General features: G+C 49.3%; 1 protein-coding gene across 1 annotated transcript; it reads left to right on the top strand.

Annotated features, from left to right (window-relative positions):
* The first annotated feature begins 812 nt into the window (after positions 1-812).
* On the top strand, positions 813-11,190 carry wipi2 (WD repeat domain, phosphoinositide interacting 2). Its single transcript, XM_079746795.1, has 12 exons — positions 813-1,009; positions 1,964-2,046; positions 3,095-3,264; positions 3,823-3,919; positions 4,025-4,122; positions 4,653-4,745; positions 4,844-4,914; positions 5,007-5,120; positions 7,841-8,005; positions 8,092-8,199; positions 9,761-9,858; positions 9,939-11,190. The coding sequence occupies exons 1-12, from the start codon at positions 936-938 to the stop codon at positions 10,049-10,051; spliced, it is 1,284 nt and encodes a 427-aa protein (XP_079602921.1). The 5' UTR covers positions 813-935; the 3' UTR covers positions 10,052-11,190.
* The last annotated feature ends 1,721 nt before the right edge of the window (positions 11,191-12,911 follow it).

Genomic DNA, 12,911 nt, shown 5'->3' with positions numbered 1-12,911 from the left:
ACAGTTGATATAGAATATATGAAAGAATAAATAAAAGTACAAATATATGATATGGCACTAGCAGGGCTTTTTAGTCATTTTGGCAGTATAAAAACTAGGAATACATAATGTTGAATGAAAACGTAACTGGAATACGAGATTGAATTCACATGTATTAAATACGAGTAATGTTATTACGCGGTGACTGCAGTCAGCAACGAAGGAAGTGTCGATGACAACGCTATACGCTATATGAAACACTAAACATACATACATACACACACACAGACTGACACAACTGTATTAAAAATATAAACATTATAATGACAAAGGTTATAAGATGCAAGAAACACGCTTAACTAATTGGTTGAAACCATTGCGAAAAGGTTAGAAAGAAATGGGATGACGAGTTCCTTCACTCAGTCACAAAATAATGTACAGTCCTTACATACCTTTGCCTTTACTTACGTTTTACAAATATTTTTTGCCCCGAATAATTTTTTTTATGGTCATGACTACCTTGACGGATGACTCTTTATATAATAATTGTACGAAGAAAATGAATGGGAAAATTACTTCAGAATCCAGATCTGTTAAAAAAGGGTTTGGTCACTGTTACACTCTACTAAGGTTTCGATCCGGCAAGATTAACTCAAAATTTAGGATGAGTTGTGGTAGCGCCGTTTGTTTATTTTTTCTATTGTTTTTATTGAATTTTTTGGGTCTTCATTTATTGCGTGTCTGGCCGTTTAAGATACGCCACGCGTCAAAAAAAAAACGACTGAGCATGCGCGTAGAGGAAGCGCAACAGCGTCTGTAAAAAACAACAACAATCAGCGGCAGGACAAGGCAAGAAGAGAAGGCAATGGCGACGTGAACCTCTCTGCCCACAGCACATCTCCGGCCTCCACAGCGGCTCTTCCTCCGGAGCGTTAGATATAGATGGTGCCGGGCTCATGAACCTGGCCAGTCAAAGCGGGGATGCTGGCGGAAGCCAGCTCCTGTTCGCCAACTTTAACCAGGACAACACGTAAGGACGGGCCGGGGAACAGGCAGGGGCCCGGGGACCAGGCGGGGGACCGGGGACCGGGGACCAGGCGGGGGACCGGGGACCAGGGACAAGGCATGGGGGCCGGGGACCAGGCGAGGGACCAGGGACCAGCAGGGGGGCCGGGGACAGGGCAGGTGGGCCAGGGACCAAGCGGGGGACAAGGGACAAGGCAGGGGCCCCGGGACCAGGCAGGGGTTCATCGGCCCGTCGGTAGCACGTCTACCACCCATTTGTGTGTGTTTGACAGGTTTGACGCGAAGTGCTTGATGATGACGGCCCTTGGTTTGAGAATGGCTTCCGCCGCACATGAAGCCCTGTGGGCGGCGTGAGGCGGACTGTTGTGCGGTCCGGGTGTATCATGGCTAGCTGCGGAGCTATCGGTGGCTACAGGCTCCAGTGTGCTCAGAGCCAGCCGCGTTAGCACACATGTTTCAGCTAGTGGGTGAACTAGAAAAGGGGAACCGACGGACAAAGAGGTAAACACGACTGTAGGATAGCAATACCTCCTCATATAACCCCTTAAAGCCTGAAAGTGCGTCAGCTCCTTTACGACACGTTTCTAGGAGACGCTCATTTTGTGATTGCACTATTAGTGTGCGACTCTCTGAGTGTTCTGGATGAGGCGGACCGTGTTTGTGATGAGGGGGACCGTGTTTGTGATGAGGGGGACCGTGTTTGTGATGAGGCGGACCGTGTGACGCCGGACGTCTCCCGTGTGTCCGCTGACGGCTCTATTTTGTGGCTCGATCACAGCTGACAAAGCGCTGGTTGATGACAATGGCTGTCATTTTGAAACCGTTATTACAGCTCTCTGTAAATGTACTTATTTAGATGAACCGAGGGATCGCTGTTTTAGTACTTGTTTGTGTTGTGTTGTGTGTTGTTGCGCACATTTCGTGCCAGATAACATCAGTGTATGTTTGCTTTCTTTAGGTCCTTGGCTGTTGGCACGAAATCAGGATACAAGTTTTTCTCTCTGTCATCTGTGGACAAACTGGAGCAGATCTATGAGTGTAGTAAGTATTCTACAATATACCCGCACTGTATCCCCTGTGTGTCCGTATTTTTGTCGTCTGTTGTATGAAATCAGTTTTGACACTGAGCCAGTGCCAGATGTTGACTATAGATTGTAGAGACTATAGAACTATAGATCTATATATCATAGAGCTGAGACTTTGTTGCTTGTTCTCCAACTGAAGACACAATCAATACAGCATTAGTGCAATGGACTTGCTGAAATATTAATAAAATCAATATAAACAATGCATCAAGGTTCTCCCTCGGTATCTACGCCGCTATGCATAACTTAAACAAGTTGTCTGGTACGACTCTTTTGGTGACCTTTCTCAAAATATTTTATCTGCAGTATTATGGCCGTCTCCTGTTTAGATTACAAAGAATCACGAGTCATGATGAAGCCCCCAGCTCACACCCCATCGTGTGATGGTGATCCGTGTAGCAGTGAGCGTCTCTTCGTCCACAGCGATGGTGGACGGTTGGGTGGAAGTTTCCCAATCGCTCAAATCTACTCAGCATGTTAAGAATGACTCAGACAGTTGGTGTAAATGAATATAACATACCGTATTTCAACAATTTTTACATTTAAAACCCCCTACGTTATAACTCCCTGAACTGGTGGAAGGGGAACCTTAATCCGCTAGTTCCCTGCCTCCTATCAGGACGTCCGGTGGCCTGATCGGGCCGGGCAGCACTCTGTACCCTGAGCTGCTGTTCATCAGCTCCTCCTGGAGGCCTGGGGGACGGGCCGCTCTCTCAGGGCCTTATTTGATACACCAGTATATTTTATTGTTTAACCTTCGGTTGTTGGTTTAAAAATATATTTGATCAATAATTAAAGTGTTTTTATGGTGTATTGTGTTCATTCTTTTCTACTTATTTTGATGTTTATTTCTGGCCTGAGCGGGGCAACTGTAACAAATGGTTTCCTCTGTGGTAAATAAATGAATCGTCCGAGAGAACGGACGCCAGGGCCGTTAATACAGCACAACAAAAGAGCTGTGTGTGTGTGTGTGTGTGTGTGTGTGTGTTTGTGTGTGTGTGTAGTGGACACAGAGGACGTGTGTATCGTGGAGCGGCTGTTCTCCAGCAGCCTGGTAGCCATCGTGAGCCTCAAGGCGCCCAGGAAGCTCAAAGTGTGTCACTTCAAGAAGGGCACCGAGATCTGCAACTACTCATACTCAAACACCATCCTGGCCGTCAAGCTCAACCGACAGGTGGGTGGGGGGGATGTCTATGCTGTTGGTCTTCAGGGGGGATGTCTATGCTGTTGGTCTTCAGGGGGGATGTCTATGCTGTTGGTCTTCAGGGGGGATGTCTATGCTGTTGGTCTTCAGGGGGGATGTCTAAGCTGTTGGTCTTCAGGGGGGATGTCTAAGCTGCTGGTCTTCAGGGGGGATGTCTATGCTGTTGGTCTTCAGGGGGGATGTCTAAGCTGTTGGTCTTCAGGGGGGATGTCTAAGCTGCTGGTCTTCAGGGGGGATGTCTATGCTGTTGGCTTTTAAGGGGGATGTCTATGCTGTTGGTCTTTAAGGGGGATGTCTATGCTGTTGGTCTTTAGGGGGGATGTCTAAGCTGTTGGTCTTTAGGGGAGATGTCGATGCTGTTGGTCTTTAGGGGAGATGTCTATGCTGTTGGTCTTTAAGGGGGATGTCTATGCTGTTGGTCTTTAGGGGGGATGTCTAAGCTGTTGGTCTTTAGGGGAGATGTCTATGCTGTTGGTCTTTAGGGGGGGCTATCTCTTGAGTACTTGTGTAATCTCTTCAACCGTGCAGCGGCTGATCGTCTGCCTGGAGGAGTCCCTGTACATCCACAACATCCGAGACATGAAGGTCCTGCACACCATCAGAGAGACCCCGCCCAACCCCTCAGGTGAGCCCCGCCCACCCCCTCAGGTGAGCCCCGCCCATGTTTCCATGTGCGTGTGTTATGCCAGGGCGTTGACGTGTGTGTGTGTGTGTGTGTGTTGTTTTGCAGGCCTGTGTGCTCTTTCGATCAGCAACGATAACTGCTACCTGGCCTATCCCGGCAGCGCCACCATCGGGGAGGTTCAGGTGTTCGACACCGTCAACCTGGTAGGTAGTAGAGTCCTTAACTAGCTGCTCCAAGTTAACCAGCTAGGTACCGCCCCCCCCCAGCTCCCCCTACTGACCACACCTGTAGGTGTGTATAAATGATGGAGGCTTCATAGAGCTGGTGTTACAGAGCAACACGGCAACCTGTACCCTCTGTGCTCCTCCTGGTGTAACTCTGCTCCTCTGTGTCTCTCCTCCTCTCTGCTCCTCTCTGCTTCTCTCCTCCTCTCTCCTCTCTTCTTCTCTCCTCCTCTTTCCTCCTCTCTGCTCCTCTTTCCTCCTCTCTGCTCCTCTCTCCTCCTCTCCTCCTCCTCTCTGCTCCTCTCTGCTCCTCTCTGCCCCTCTCTGCTCCTCTCTGCCCCTCTCCTCCTCCTCTCTGCTCCTCTTTCCTCCTCTCTGCCCCTCTCCTCCTCCTCTCTGCCTCTCTGCGCCTCTCTGCGCCTCTCTGCTCCTCTCTGATCCTCTCTGCTCCTCTCTGCACCTCTCTGCTCCTCTCTGCTCCTCTCTGCTCCTCCTCCTGTGGCCCTCAGCGTGCGGCCAACATGATCCCGGCCCACGACAGCCCCCTGGCTGCCCTGGCCTTCGACGCCAGCGGCACCAAGCTGGCCACCGCCTCAGAGAAGGTAGCCCCCACCTCCTCACTGTGGCCCCCACCTCCTCACTGTGGCCCCTGGCTGACCCCTAACCCTCTGACCTCTGACCCCTGACCTCTGACCTCCAGGGCACAGTGATCCGGGTATACTCCATCCCCGAGGGACAGAAGCTCTTTGAGTTCCGGCGAGGAGTCAAACGGTACGAGGCCCCCGGGACCCCCGCCCCCCAGGCGGTTCTGACAGGCCGACACCCTGAAGCTCACAGTGTGTGTGTGTGCGTGCGCCCCCCAGGTGTGTGACCATCTGCTCGCTGGCCTTCTCCATGGAGGGGCTGTACCTGTCGGCCTCCAGCAACACGGAGACCGTCCACATCTTCAAGCTGGAGACGCAGAAGGAGAAATACGTGTATGTAACCTTTAACCCTTCAGGCCTTCCACAGGGGCCCAGGGGCGTGGCTACAGGGGCCCAGGGGCGTGGCTACAGGGGCCCCTCGGCCCTCATTGGCTACAGTCCCCTCTGACCTTGTGGGTCTTAACTACTGATGTACTACTCTCTGCTGTTGGTGTAAATATCTCCTCAATACATCAGGATGAACCCGCCCTGGTTAGAGCCAGGATACAGCTAGTAGTATAGATGGTATATAGCTAGTAGTATAGCTGGTATATAGCTGGTATACAGCTAGTATATAGATGGTATATAGCTGGTATACAGCTAGTATACAGTCACTAGGATACAGCTAGTAGTATAGCTGGTATATAGCTAGTAGTATAGCTGGTATATAGCTGGTATACAGCTAGTATATAGATGGTATATAGCTGGTATACAGCTAGTATACAGTCACTAGGATACAGCTAGTAGTATAGCTGGTATATAGCTAGGATACAGCTAGTAGTATAGCTGGTATATAGCTAGGATACAGCTGGTAGTATAGCTGGTATATAGCTAGTAGTATAGCTGTAGTTAGTAAATAAGTAGTATACAGCTGCTGGTATATAAGTAGTATACAGCTGCTGGTATATAAGTAGTATACAGCTGCTGGTATATAACTAGTATACAGCTGCTGGTATATATCTAGTATACAGCTGCTGGTATATATCTAGTATACAGCTGCTGGTATATAACTAGTATACAGCTGCTGGTATATAACTAGTATACAGCTGCTGGTATATATCTAGTATACAGCTGCTGGTAAATATCTAGTATACAGCTGCTGGTATATAACTAGTATACAGCTGCTGGTATATAACTAATATACAGCTGCTGGTATATAACTAGTATACAGCTGCTGGTATATATCTAGTATACAGCTGCTGGTATATATCTAGTATACAGCTGCTGGTATATATCTAGTATACAGCTGCTGGTATTTATCTAGTATACAGCTGCTGGTATATATCTAGTATACAGCTGCTGGTATATAACTAGTATACAGCTGCTGGTATATATCTAGTATACAGCTGCTGGTATATATCTAGTATACAGCTGCTGGTATATATCTAGTATACAGCTGCTGGTATATATCTAGTATACAGCTGCTGGTATATATCTAGTATACAGCTGCTGGTATATATCTAGTATACAGCTGCTGGTATATATCTTGTATACAGCTGCTGGTATATATCTAGTATACAGCTGCTGGTATATATCTAGTATACAGCTGCTGGTATATATCTAGTATACAGCTGCTGGTATATATCTAGTATACAGCTGCTGGTATATAACTAGTATACAGCTGCTGGTATATAACTAGTATACAGCTGCTGGTATATATCTAGTATACAGCTGCTGGTATATATCTAGTATATAACTAGTATACAGCTGGTATACCCCGCTCCCTGTTGGTCCAGAGGTTGTCACCCTGACCTCCCTCGGTCAGAGCAGGGCTCCTATTGGCCCTCGCTGGCTCTGCTCAAGCTGCTCTGGATAATGGTGTTTGTTAAAGGACTGTTTAGCAAGTGTTAGCGATAGCAGTTAGCTGCCCTTAGCGTTCCACACTGCAGATGATCTCAGCTGCTGCGCGTCTAGCTCACCGGGCTCTGCCCTGGGGCCGCCTGTACGGACCCACTGGGCTGTGTAGCGTCTGTATTAGTGTTGTGTAGCCGTCTGTATTAGTGTTGTGTAGCGTCTGTATTAGTGTTGTGTAGCAGTCTGTATTAGGGTTGTGTAGCGTCTGTATTAGTGTTGTTTAGCCGTCTGTATTAGTGTTGATCAGTCTGTATTAGTGTTGTGTAGCCGTCTGTATTAGTGTTGTTCAGTCTGTATTAGGGTTGTGTAGCCATCTGTATTAGGGTTGTGTAGCCGTCTGTATTAGTGTTGTGTAGCCGTCTGTATTAGTGTTGTTCAGTCTGTATTAGTGTTGTGTAGCCGCCTGTATTAGTGTTGTGTAGCCGTCTCTATTAGTGTTGTTCAGTCTGTATTAGGGTTGTGTAGCCGTCTGTATTAGGGTTGTGTAGCGTCTGTATTAGTGTTGTGTAGCCGTCTGTATTAGTGTTGTGTAGCGTCTGTATTAGTGTTGTGTAGCCATCTGTATTAGTGTTGTGTAGCAGTCTGTATTAGGGTTGTGTAGCAGTCTGTATTAGGGTTGTGTAGCGTCCGTATTAGTGTTGGTCAGTCTGTATTAGTGTTGGTCAATCTGTATTAGTGTTGTGTAGCCGTCTGTATTAGGGTTGTGTAGCCATCTGTATTAGGGTTGTGTAGCCGTCTGTATTAGTGTTGTGTAGCCGTCTGTATTAGTGTTGTTCAGTCTGTATTAGTGTTGTGTAGCCGCCTGTATTAGTGTTGTGTAGCCGTCTCTATTAGTGTTGTTCAGTCTGTATTAGGGTTGTGTAGCCGTCTGTATTAGGGTTGTGTAGCCGTCTGTATTAGTGTTGTGTAGCCGTCTGTATTTGTGTTGTATAGCCGCCTGTATTAGTGTTGTGTAGCCGCCTGTATTAGTGTTGTGTATCCGTCTGTATTTGTGTTGTTCAGTCTGTATTGGTGGTGGTCAGTCTGTATTGGTGTTGTTCAGTCTGTATTGGTGGTGGTCAGTCTGTTGTCTGTGAACCAGTTCTATGTTTGGGACAGGCAGTAGAATTTGATCTTAACAGCCCCCCCCCCCCCCCCCCCCCCCCCCCCCCCCCCCCCAGGCCAGCGGAGGAGCCGACCACGTGGGGTGGTTACCTGGGCAAGGTGCTGATGGCCTCCACTACCTACCTGCCAGCCCAGGTGACGGAGATGTTCACTCAGGGCCGCGCCTTCGCCACCGTGAGGCTGCCCTTCTCCGGACACAAGAACATCTGCGCCCTGGCCGTGTGAGTGCACGCACGCACACACACACGTGCACGCACGCGCACACACACGGTGCCGTCCAGAGCCCCCTGACCGTGTGTGTCTGTAGCATCCAGAAGATTCCGCGGCTGCTGGTGGCGGCGGCCGACGGCTACCTGTACCTCTACAACCTGGACCCCCAGGAGGGAGGAGAGTGTACCCTGATGAAACAGCACCGGTAACACACACACACACACACACACACACACACACACACACACACACACACACACACACACACACACACACACACACACACACACACACACACACACACACACACACACACACACACACACACACACACAGGGATGGGAATTGATAAGGATTTTAACGATTCAGATTCTGCTTATCGATCCGATTCCTTATCGATTCTCATTGGGTGAGAAAATACGTACAAATTTGTTTGTTTGTATTAACTCTCTTTAATATCTGATCAGAAGTGCGTCTAGTATTAGGAAATTGTACATTTTCACATTAATTGATCTAGACAAAAAAATATATGTTTGGCTTTTTAAGCCCAAATGCCATCATCATTATGTGCCATAAAACTAAAAACACAGACTGAAACCAGTCAAGTGAGAGCTTGTGCCTTTTGGAATATTAACAGTGCTCATTTGCATTCAACTTGTAACAAAATTCAACTGACATAAAAAAATAAAGAAGTCTTCTGTAGAGACGGTGGATCGGTTATAGAAGGTAATAACGTTATTCATTTTAATACATGAATTCAGTTACGTATTCATTCCACATTATGATAACAGTGCTATATAGCACTGTTATCATATATATGCTGTATATATATGATAACAGTGCTATATAGCACTGTTATCATATATATGCTGTATATATATACACACATTCGGCATTAAAAACAGAGGCGCCCCTGTAGCTCCGCGTCTGCTTGGCTCACTTGCGTCGCTAGTTAGTAGCTAGTTAGTAGCTAGTTAGTAAACACACGACACTCCTGCAAATGAATTGCATGCTGTGTAGCCAAATGTTTCTGCATATTGGAGGTAGTTCCCCCCCCCCCTTTGACCAAACGGAAACTTTACAATTGTTGCAAATGGCCATATTGTCGTCTTTTCGCGTGAAATACAACCAAGCTTTAGAGCGCTTCTGTTCTGAACCAAACAAAGCAGCGTGTGTGGGACCTCGTGACGCATTTGGAACGACCGGAACCGATAAGCGGAACCGTTAAGCAGGCATGCTAAGCATTCCAAGGAATTGGTTCACTTGGCACCGTTTCTGAACAAGAGCCGGTTCTGAACAAGAACCAGTTCTCGATTCCCATCCCTACAAACACACCTCCAGAAAGACAGACACACACCTACACACACACACACCTACAGACAGACAGACACACACCTACACACACACCTATAGACAGACACACACACCTACAGACAGACACACACACCTACAGACAGACACACACATCTACAGACAGACACACACAAACCTACAAACACACACAAACCTACAGACACACACACCTACAGACAGACGGACACACACACCTACACACACACACACACCTACAGACACCACCTCAAGACCCACACGCACACCTCCTACACACACACACACACACCTCCTACAGACACACACACACCACCGACATACAGAAGGACAGACAGACGCGCACACACACTCTTTGCGTTTCTCTAGGAGGACGGGTGCTGTTGGAGCCCGTCGTCATCAGGGTCTGACCCGCTGCTCTCGTCCTTTGGTTTCAGTCTAGACGGCAGTACTGAGCCATCCAATGAGATCCTGGAGCAGGGGTCACATGACCGGCCTCTGGTGGGCCAGACCTACAGCGGGGCGGTCTCCAAAGGTAACCACACCCACACATGAAACAAGGCCCGCCCCCACATTGCCGTCTCCATCACTTGACCCTTAACTCTGGTTTCCAAGGTTACTGTGACGAGCAGGGCGCGGTGGGAGGGGCGGGGCTCGACGACGACCTCAACGACCTGCGACTGGACGAGGAGAACGAGCAGCCGCCGCTGATCCTGGAGACGGACTGAGTGGCGGCCGCAGCCACCAATCAGAGGACTCCCTCTGGTGCTGCTACGGACACATGGACTCACGGGGGGGGTCTGGTCACAGCCCTCCTGGGAGGGGGGGCATCTCAACACCATGATTTCAAGAGGCTGTAATCCCATCTCCCTCCCCCTACCACCCCCATGTCACCCCCCCCAGGGTCGCCTGTGCAGGTGACCCTGGAGCTTTGCATGTACATGTGCCAACCGCTGCTGACCCCCCAGGGAGCGACCCCCGAGGGAGCAACCCACCCCCCCCCAGTGGGGAGCCCCCCCTCCCTCTCAGACGCATCACATGTTCCCCGTCCCGGATGAGCGTCCAAGTGCCTCTCTGCCCTGTTGCCATGGTTTCACTGATTTGAGGGAGGGGCTGTTCCCCCCCCCCCCCCCCCTAAAATAAACAGTTTTTTTTCTCCTGTTTTTAATCCAACAAGCGTTTTGTTTTTAGAGCGGTCGGGCAAACCCTCCTCCCCCTCCTACCCCCTAGAAGAAAGAGGTGTGTGTGTGTGTGTGTGTGTGTGTGTGTGTGCACGGTCGGTCTACAGCATGTACATTAGCAGAGCATCTAGAAAACTCATTAATACATTTCACTCGTTCATAACGGATCCCCCCCCCCCCCCCCCCCCCCCCCCCCCCCGGGAGCTGCAGTCTCATTGGTCAATACTGATCGTGCCCATCGTTTTTCTTAATGAACATAACCAACTGTTAACCAATCATATGTCACGCATTAGCAGAAGAGAAACAAAGGAAACCTGCATGGAGGATGATCAGTTGGGGGTGATGGCGAGGGGAAGCTGGCCAATGAGGGCGGAGAACAGCTCTCTCCGTTGCTGAGCTAATCTATAAGCTGCAGCAGCGAGAGCAGAGAGCTCCTCCCCTCCGCCCTGAAGGGGTTTACCTTCCAGATGCATTCTGGGACATCGAGTGCGGTTTTCTTTTGCCTGTGCTTTGAGGGAAACGCACAGTCGTCATTGGGGCCAGAAGGTTCCAGAATCTTCCTATGATGCTCCTGGTCATGTGTGGGGGGGTGAAGTCTTAGGAGGAGGAGGAGCAGCGGGCTGGAGAAGTGATGTTTTCTAATGATTTTGTACAAAACAATGTGAAATGTCCATCCAAAAGTATAAAGGAGAATAAAATCCAAATCCATGTTGACGGTGGCCTCTGAGTCGTTTGTGTTCTGCTCGTATTGGAGCGTTCCCCTGATGCAGGCCCGCCCCTCCCTATAGCAGAGGGCTAGGGCACCAGGTACCTGGGGGGGCACCGAAAATTAAGATTTTTTAAAAAAAATTACATTATTGAATTACAAAAATATATAAATTAGTTATGAAGAGGCCCACCGTTGTTTTTCTTAATTGTATAACCTATCACTCAGGGCCGGCGCCCCTCCCCCCCCACTCGGAAGCCCTGTCCAGGGCACAATTGAATGCGGAGTCGCCTAGGGCACCGAAGCGTCCAGCGCCGGCCCTGATGAGAGATGAGGAATCTGACCGCACAACGCCCTACTTAGGACAGGCTCTGATTCAAACCAACCAGGAGCTTCGACCGCTCACATTGTTTAGGAAGACGTCAGCAGGAACACTGATCAGGAACACCGAGCAGGGAAACAACCACACACACAGATGTAGATCTCATGGTTAACATTGCCATGAATAAAACATTTTATCTTCTGCATTCCCACTTCCTTCTGCTTTTAATGATTCCAGTATATTTTCATTTTGTGAGATAAGTTTGTCTTTGGAAGATTGAATAAAAAATCATTGCTCACCTTTATTCTTCACCCTAATGCTTGTCTTATCATCTTTCGAATCCATCTGAATTATTCAGTGTAAAATAAACTCAGGTAGCGTTCTGTATAATGGGCCATCCCTAAAGTGTAGCGTGTAGGTTATAGTGGCCCACAGTGGTCAGGCTGCAGATTGCAATCAACTTAATTCAAACTGCGCCTTTAAGCTCCTTTTAATTGGGCCTCTCATGGGCTCAGTGTGCGTGGGCGTTGTGTGTGCTCGTGTGTGCGCGAGTGTGTGCGAGTGTGCCTGGAGGTATTATTAAATACTAAGTCTGTCTCCATAATGGGAATTCTCTAAGTAGCTGTGAACACACTCACTGGGTCCCATGGGTGCCTACTGCACTTATGAATGTCACATGCACACACACACACACGCACGTGTGTGTGTGTGTGCATGTGTGTGTGTGTGGTGTGTGTGTGTGTGTCTGTAAAAGGACACACACCACGTAGAGGCCCAGACGCTCGGCATGCTGGGAACCCACAGGAAGTCGTCCACTTGTCTCCTCGTCTCCTAGTCCCTGTACAGTGAGGCCTCCACCCTTTAGGGAGCATGACGGGGGGGCACAGATGCCTGTAGAGGAGTGCAGTGAGCCGTCCCTGGGGGGTGGGGTGTCTGCTGGGGGGGGTCCTGGGAGGCCTGGCTGTCTGCTCAGGGGGGGTCCTGTCAGGGGTCCTGGGGGGGTCTGCTCAGGGGTCCTGGGGGGGTCTGCTCAGGGGTCCTGGGGGGGGGGGGGGTCTGCTCAGGGGTCCTGGGAGGGGCCCATTGTCCCCCTGGACCCTGCCCCCCTGCTCGGGCTCAGGGCCCGCCGCCCGGCGCTGAGCTCCTCTCCTTACTTTGTCTTTTGAACGGTTATGTTTGTAGGATAAGCTGAGTAAAAGGGATTGCGTGAAGCCAGGCCTCATCAGAATAACATCCATGTATTCCATGTGAACTGATTTATCATTTTTTGTGTTGTGGGGTCACATTCAGGAAAATGTTCTATGTCCGTTTCGTTTGTCATAAATGACTGGAATTGCAATCCTGGGCAAAATAATGTGGGAAACAGAAACTATTCGCGA

This window comes from Pollachius pollachius (assembly GCF_949987615.1).
Source record: "Pollachius pollachius genome assembly, chromosome: 11".
Lineage (NCBI taxonomy): Eukaryota > Metazoa > Chordata > Actinopteri > Gadiformes > Gadidae > Pollachius > Pollachius pollachius.
Note: the sequence above shows the minus strand (reverse complement) of the source record. Positions and strands in the feature narration are given on the sequence as shown.

Excerpts from the sequence above, each read along its gene's own strand:
- wipi2 (XM_079746795.1), top strand. The coding sequence starts at position 936 with ATGAACCTGGCCAGTCAAAGCGGGGATGCTGGCGGAAGCCAGCTCCTG. Across the intron at positions 4,746-4,843 it reads TGGCCACCGCCTCAGAGAAG|GGCACAGTGATCCGGGTATA; the intron begins GTAGCCCCCACC and ends TCTGACCTCCAG. Across the intron at positions 4,915-5,006 it reads TTCCGGCGAGGAGTCAAACG|GTGTGTGACCATCTGCTCGC; the intron begins GTACGAGGCCCC and ends TGCGCCCCCCAG.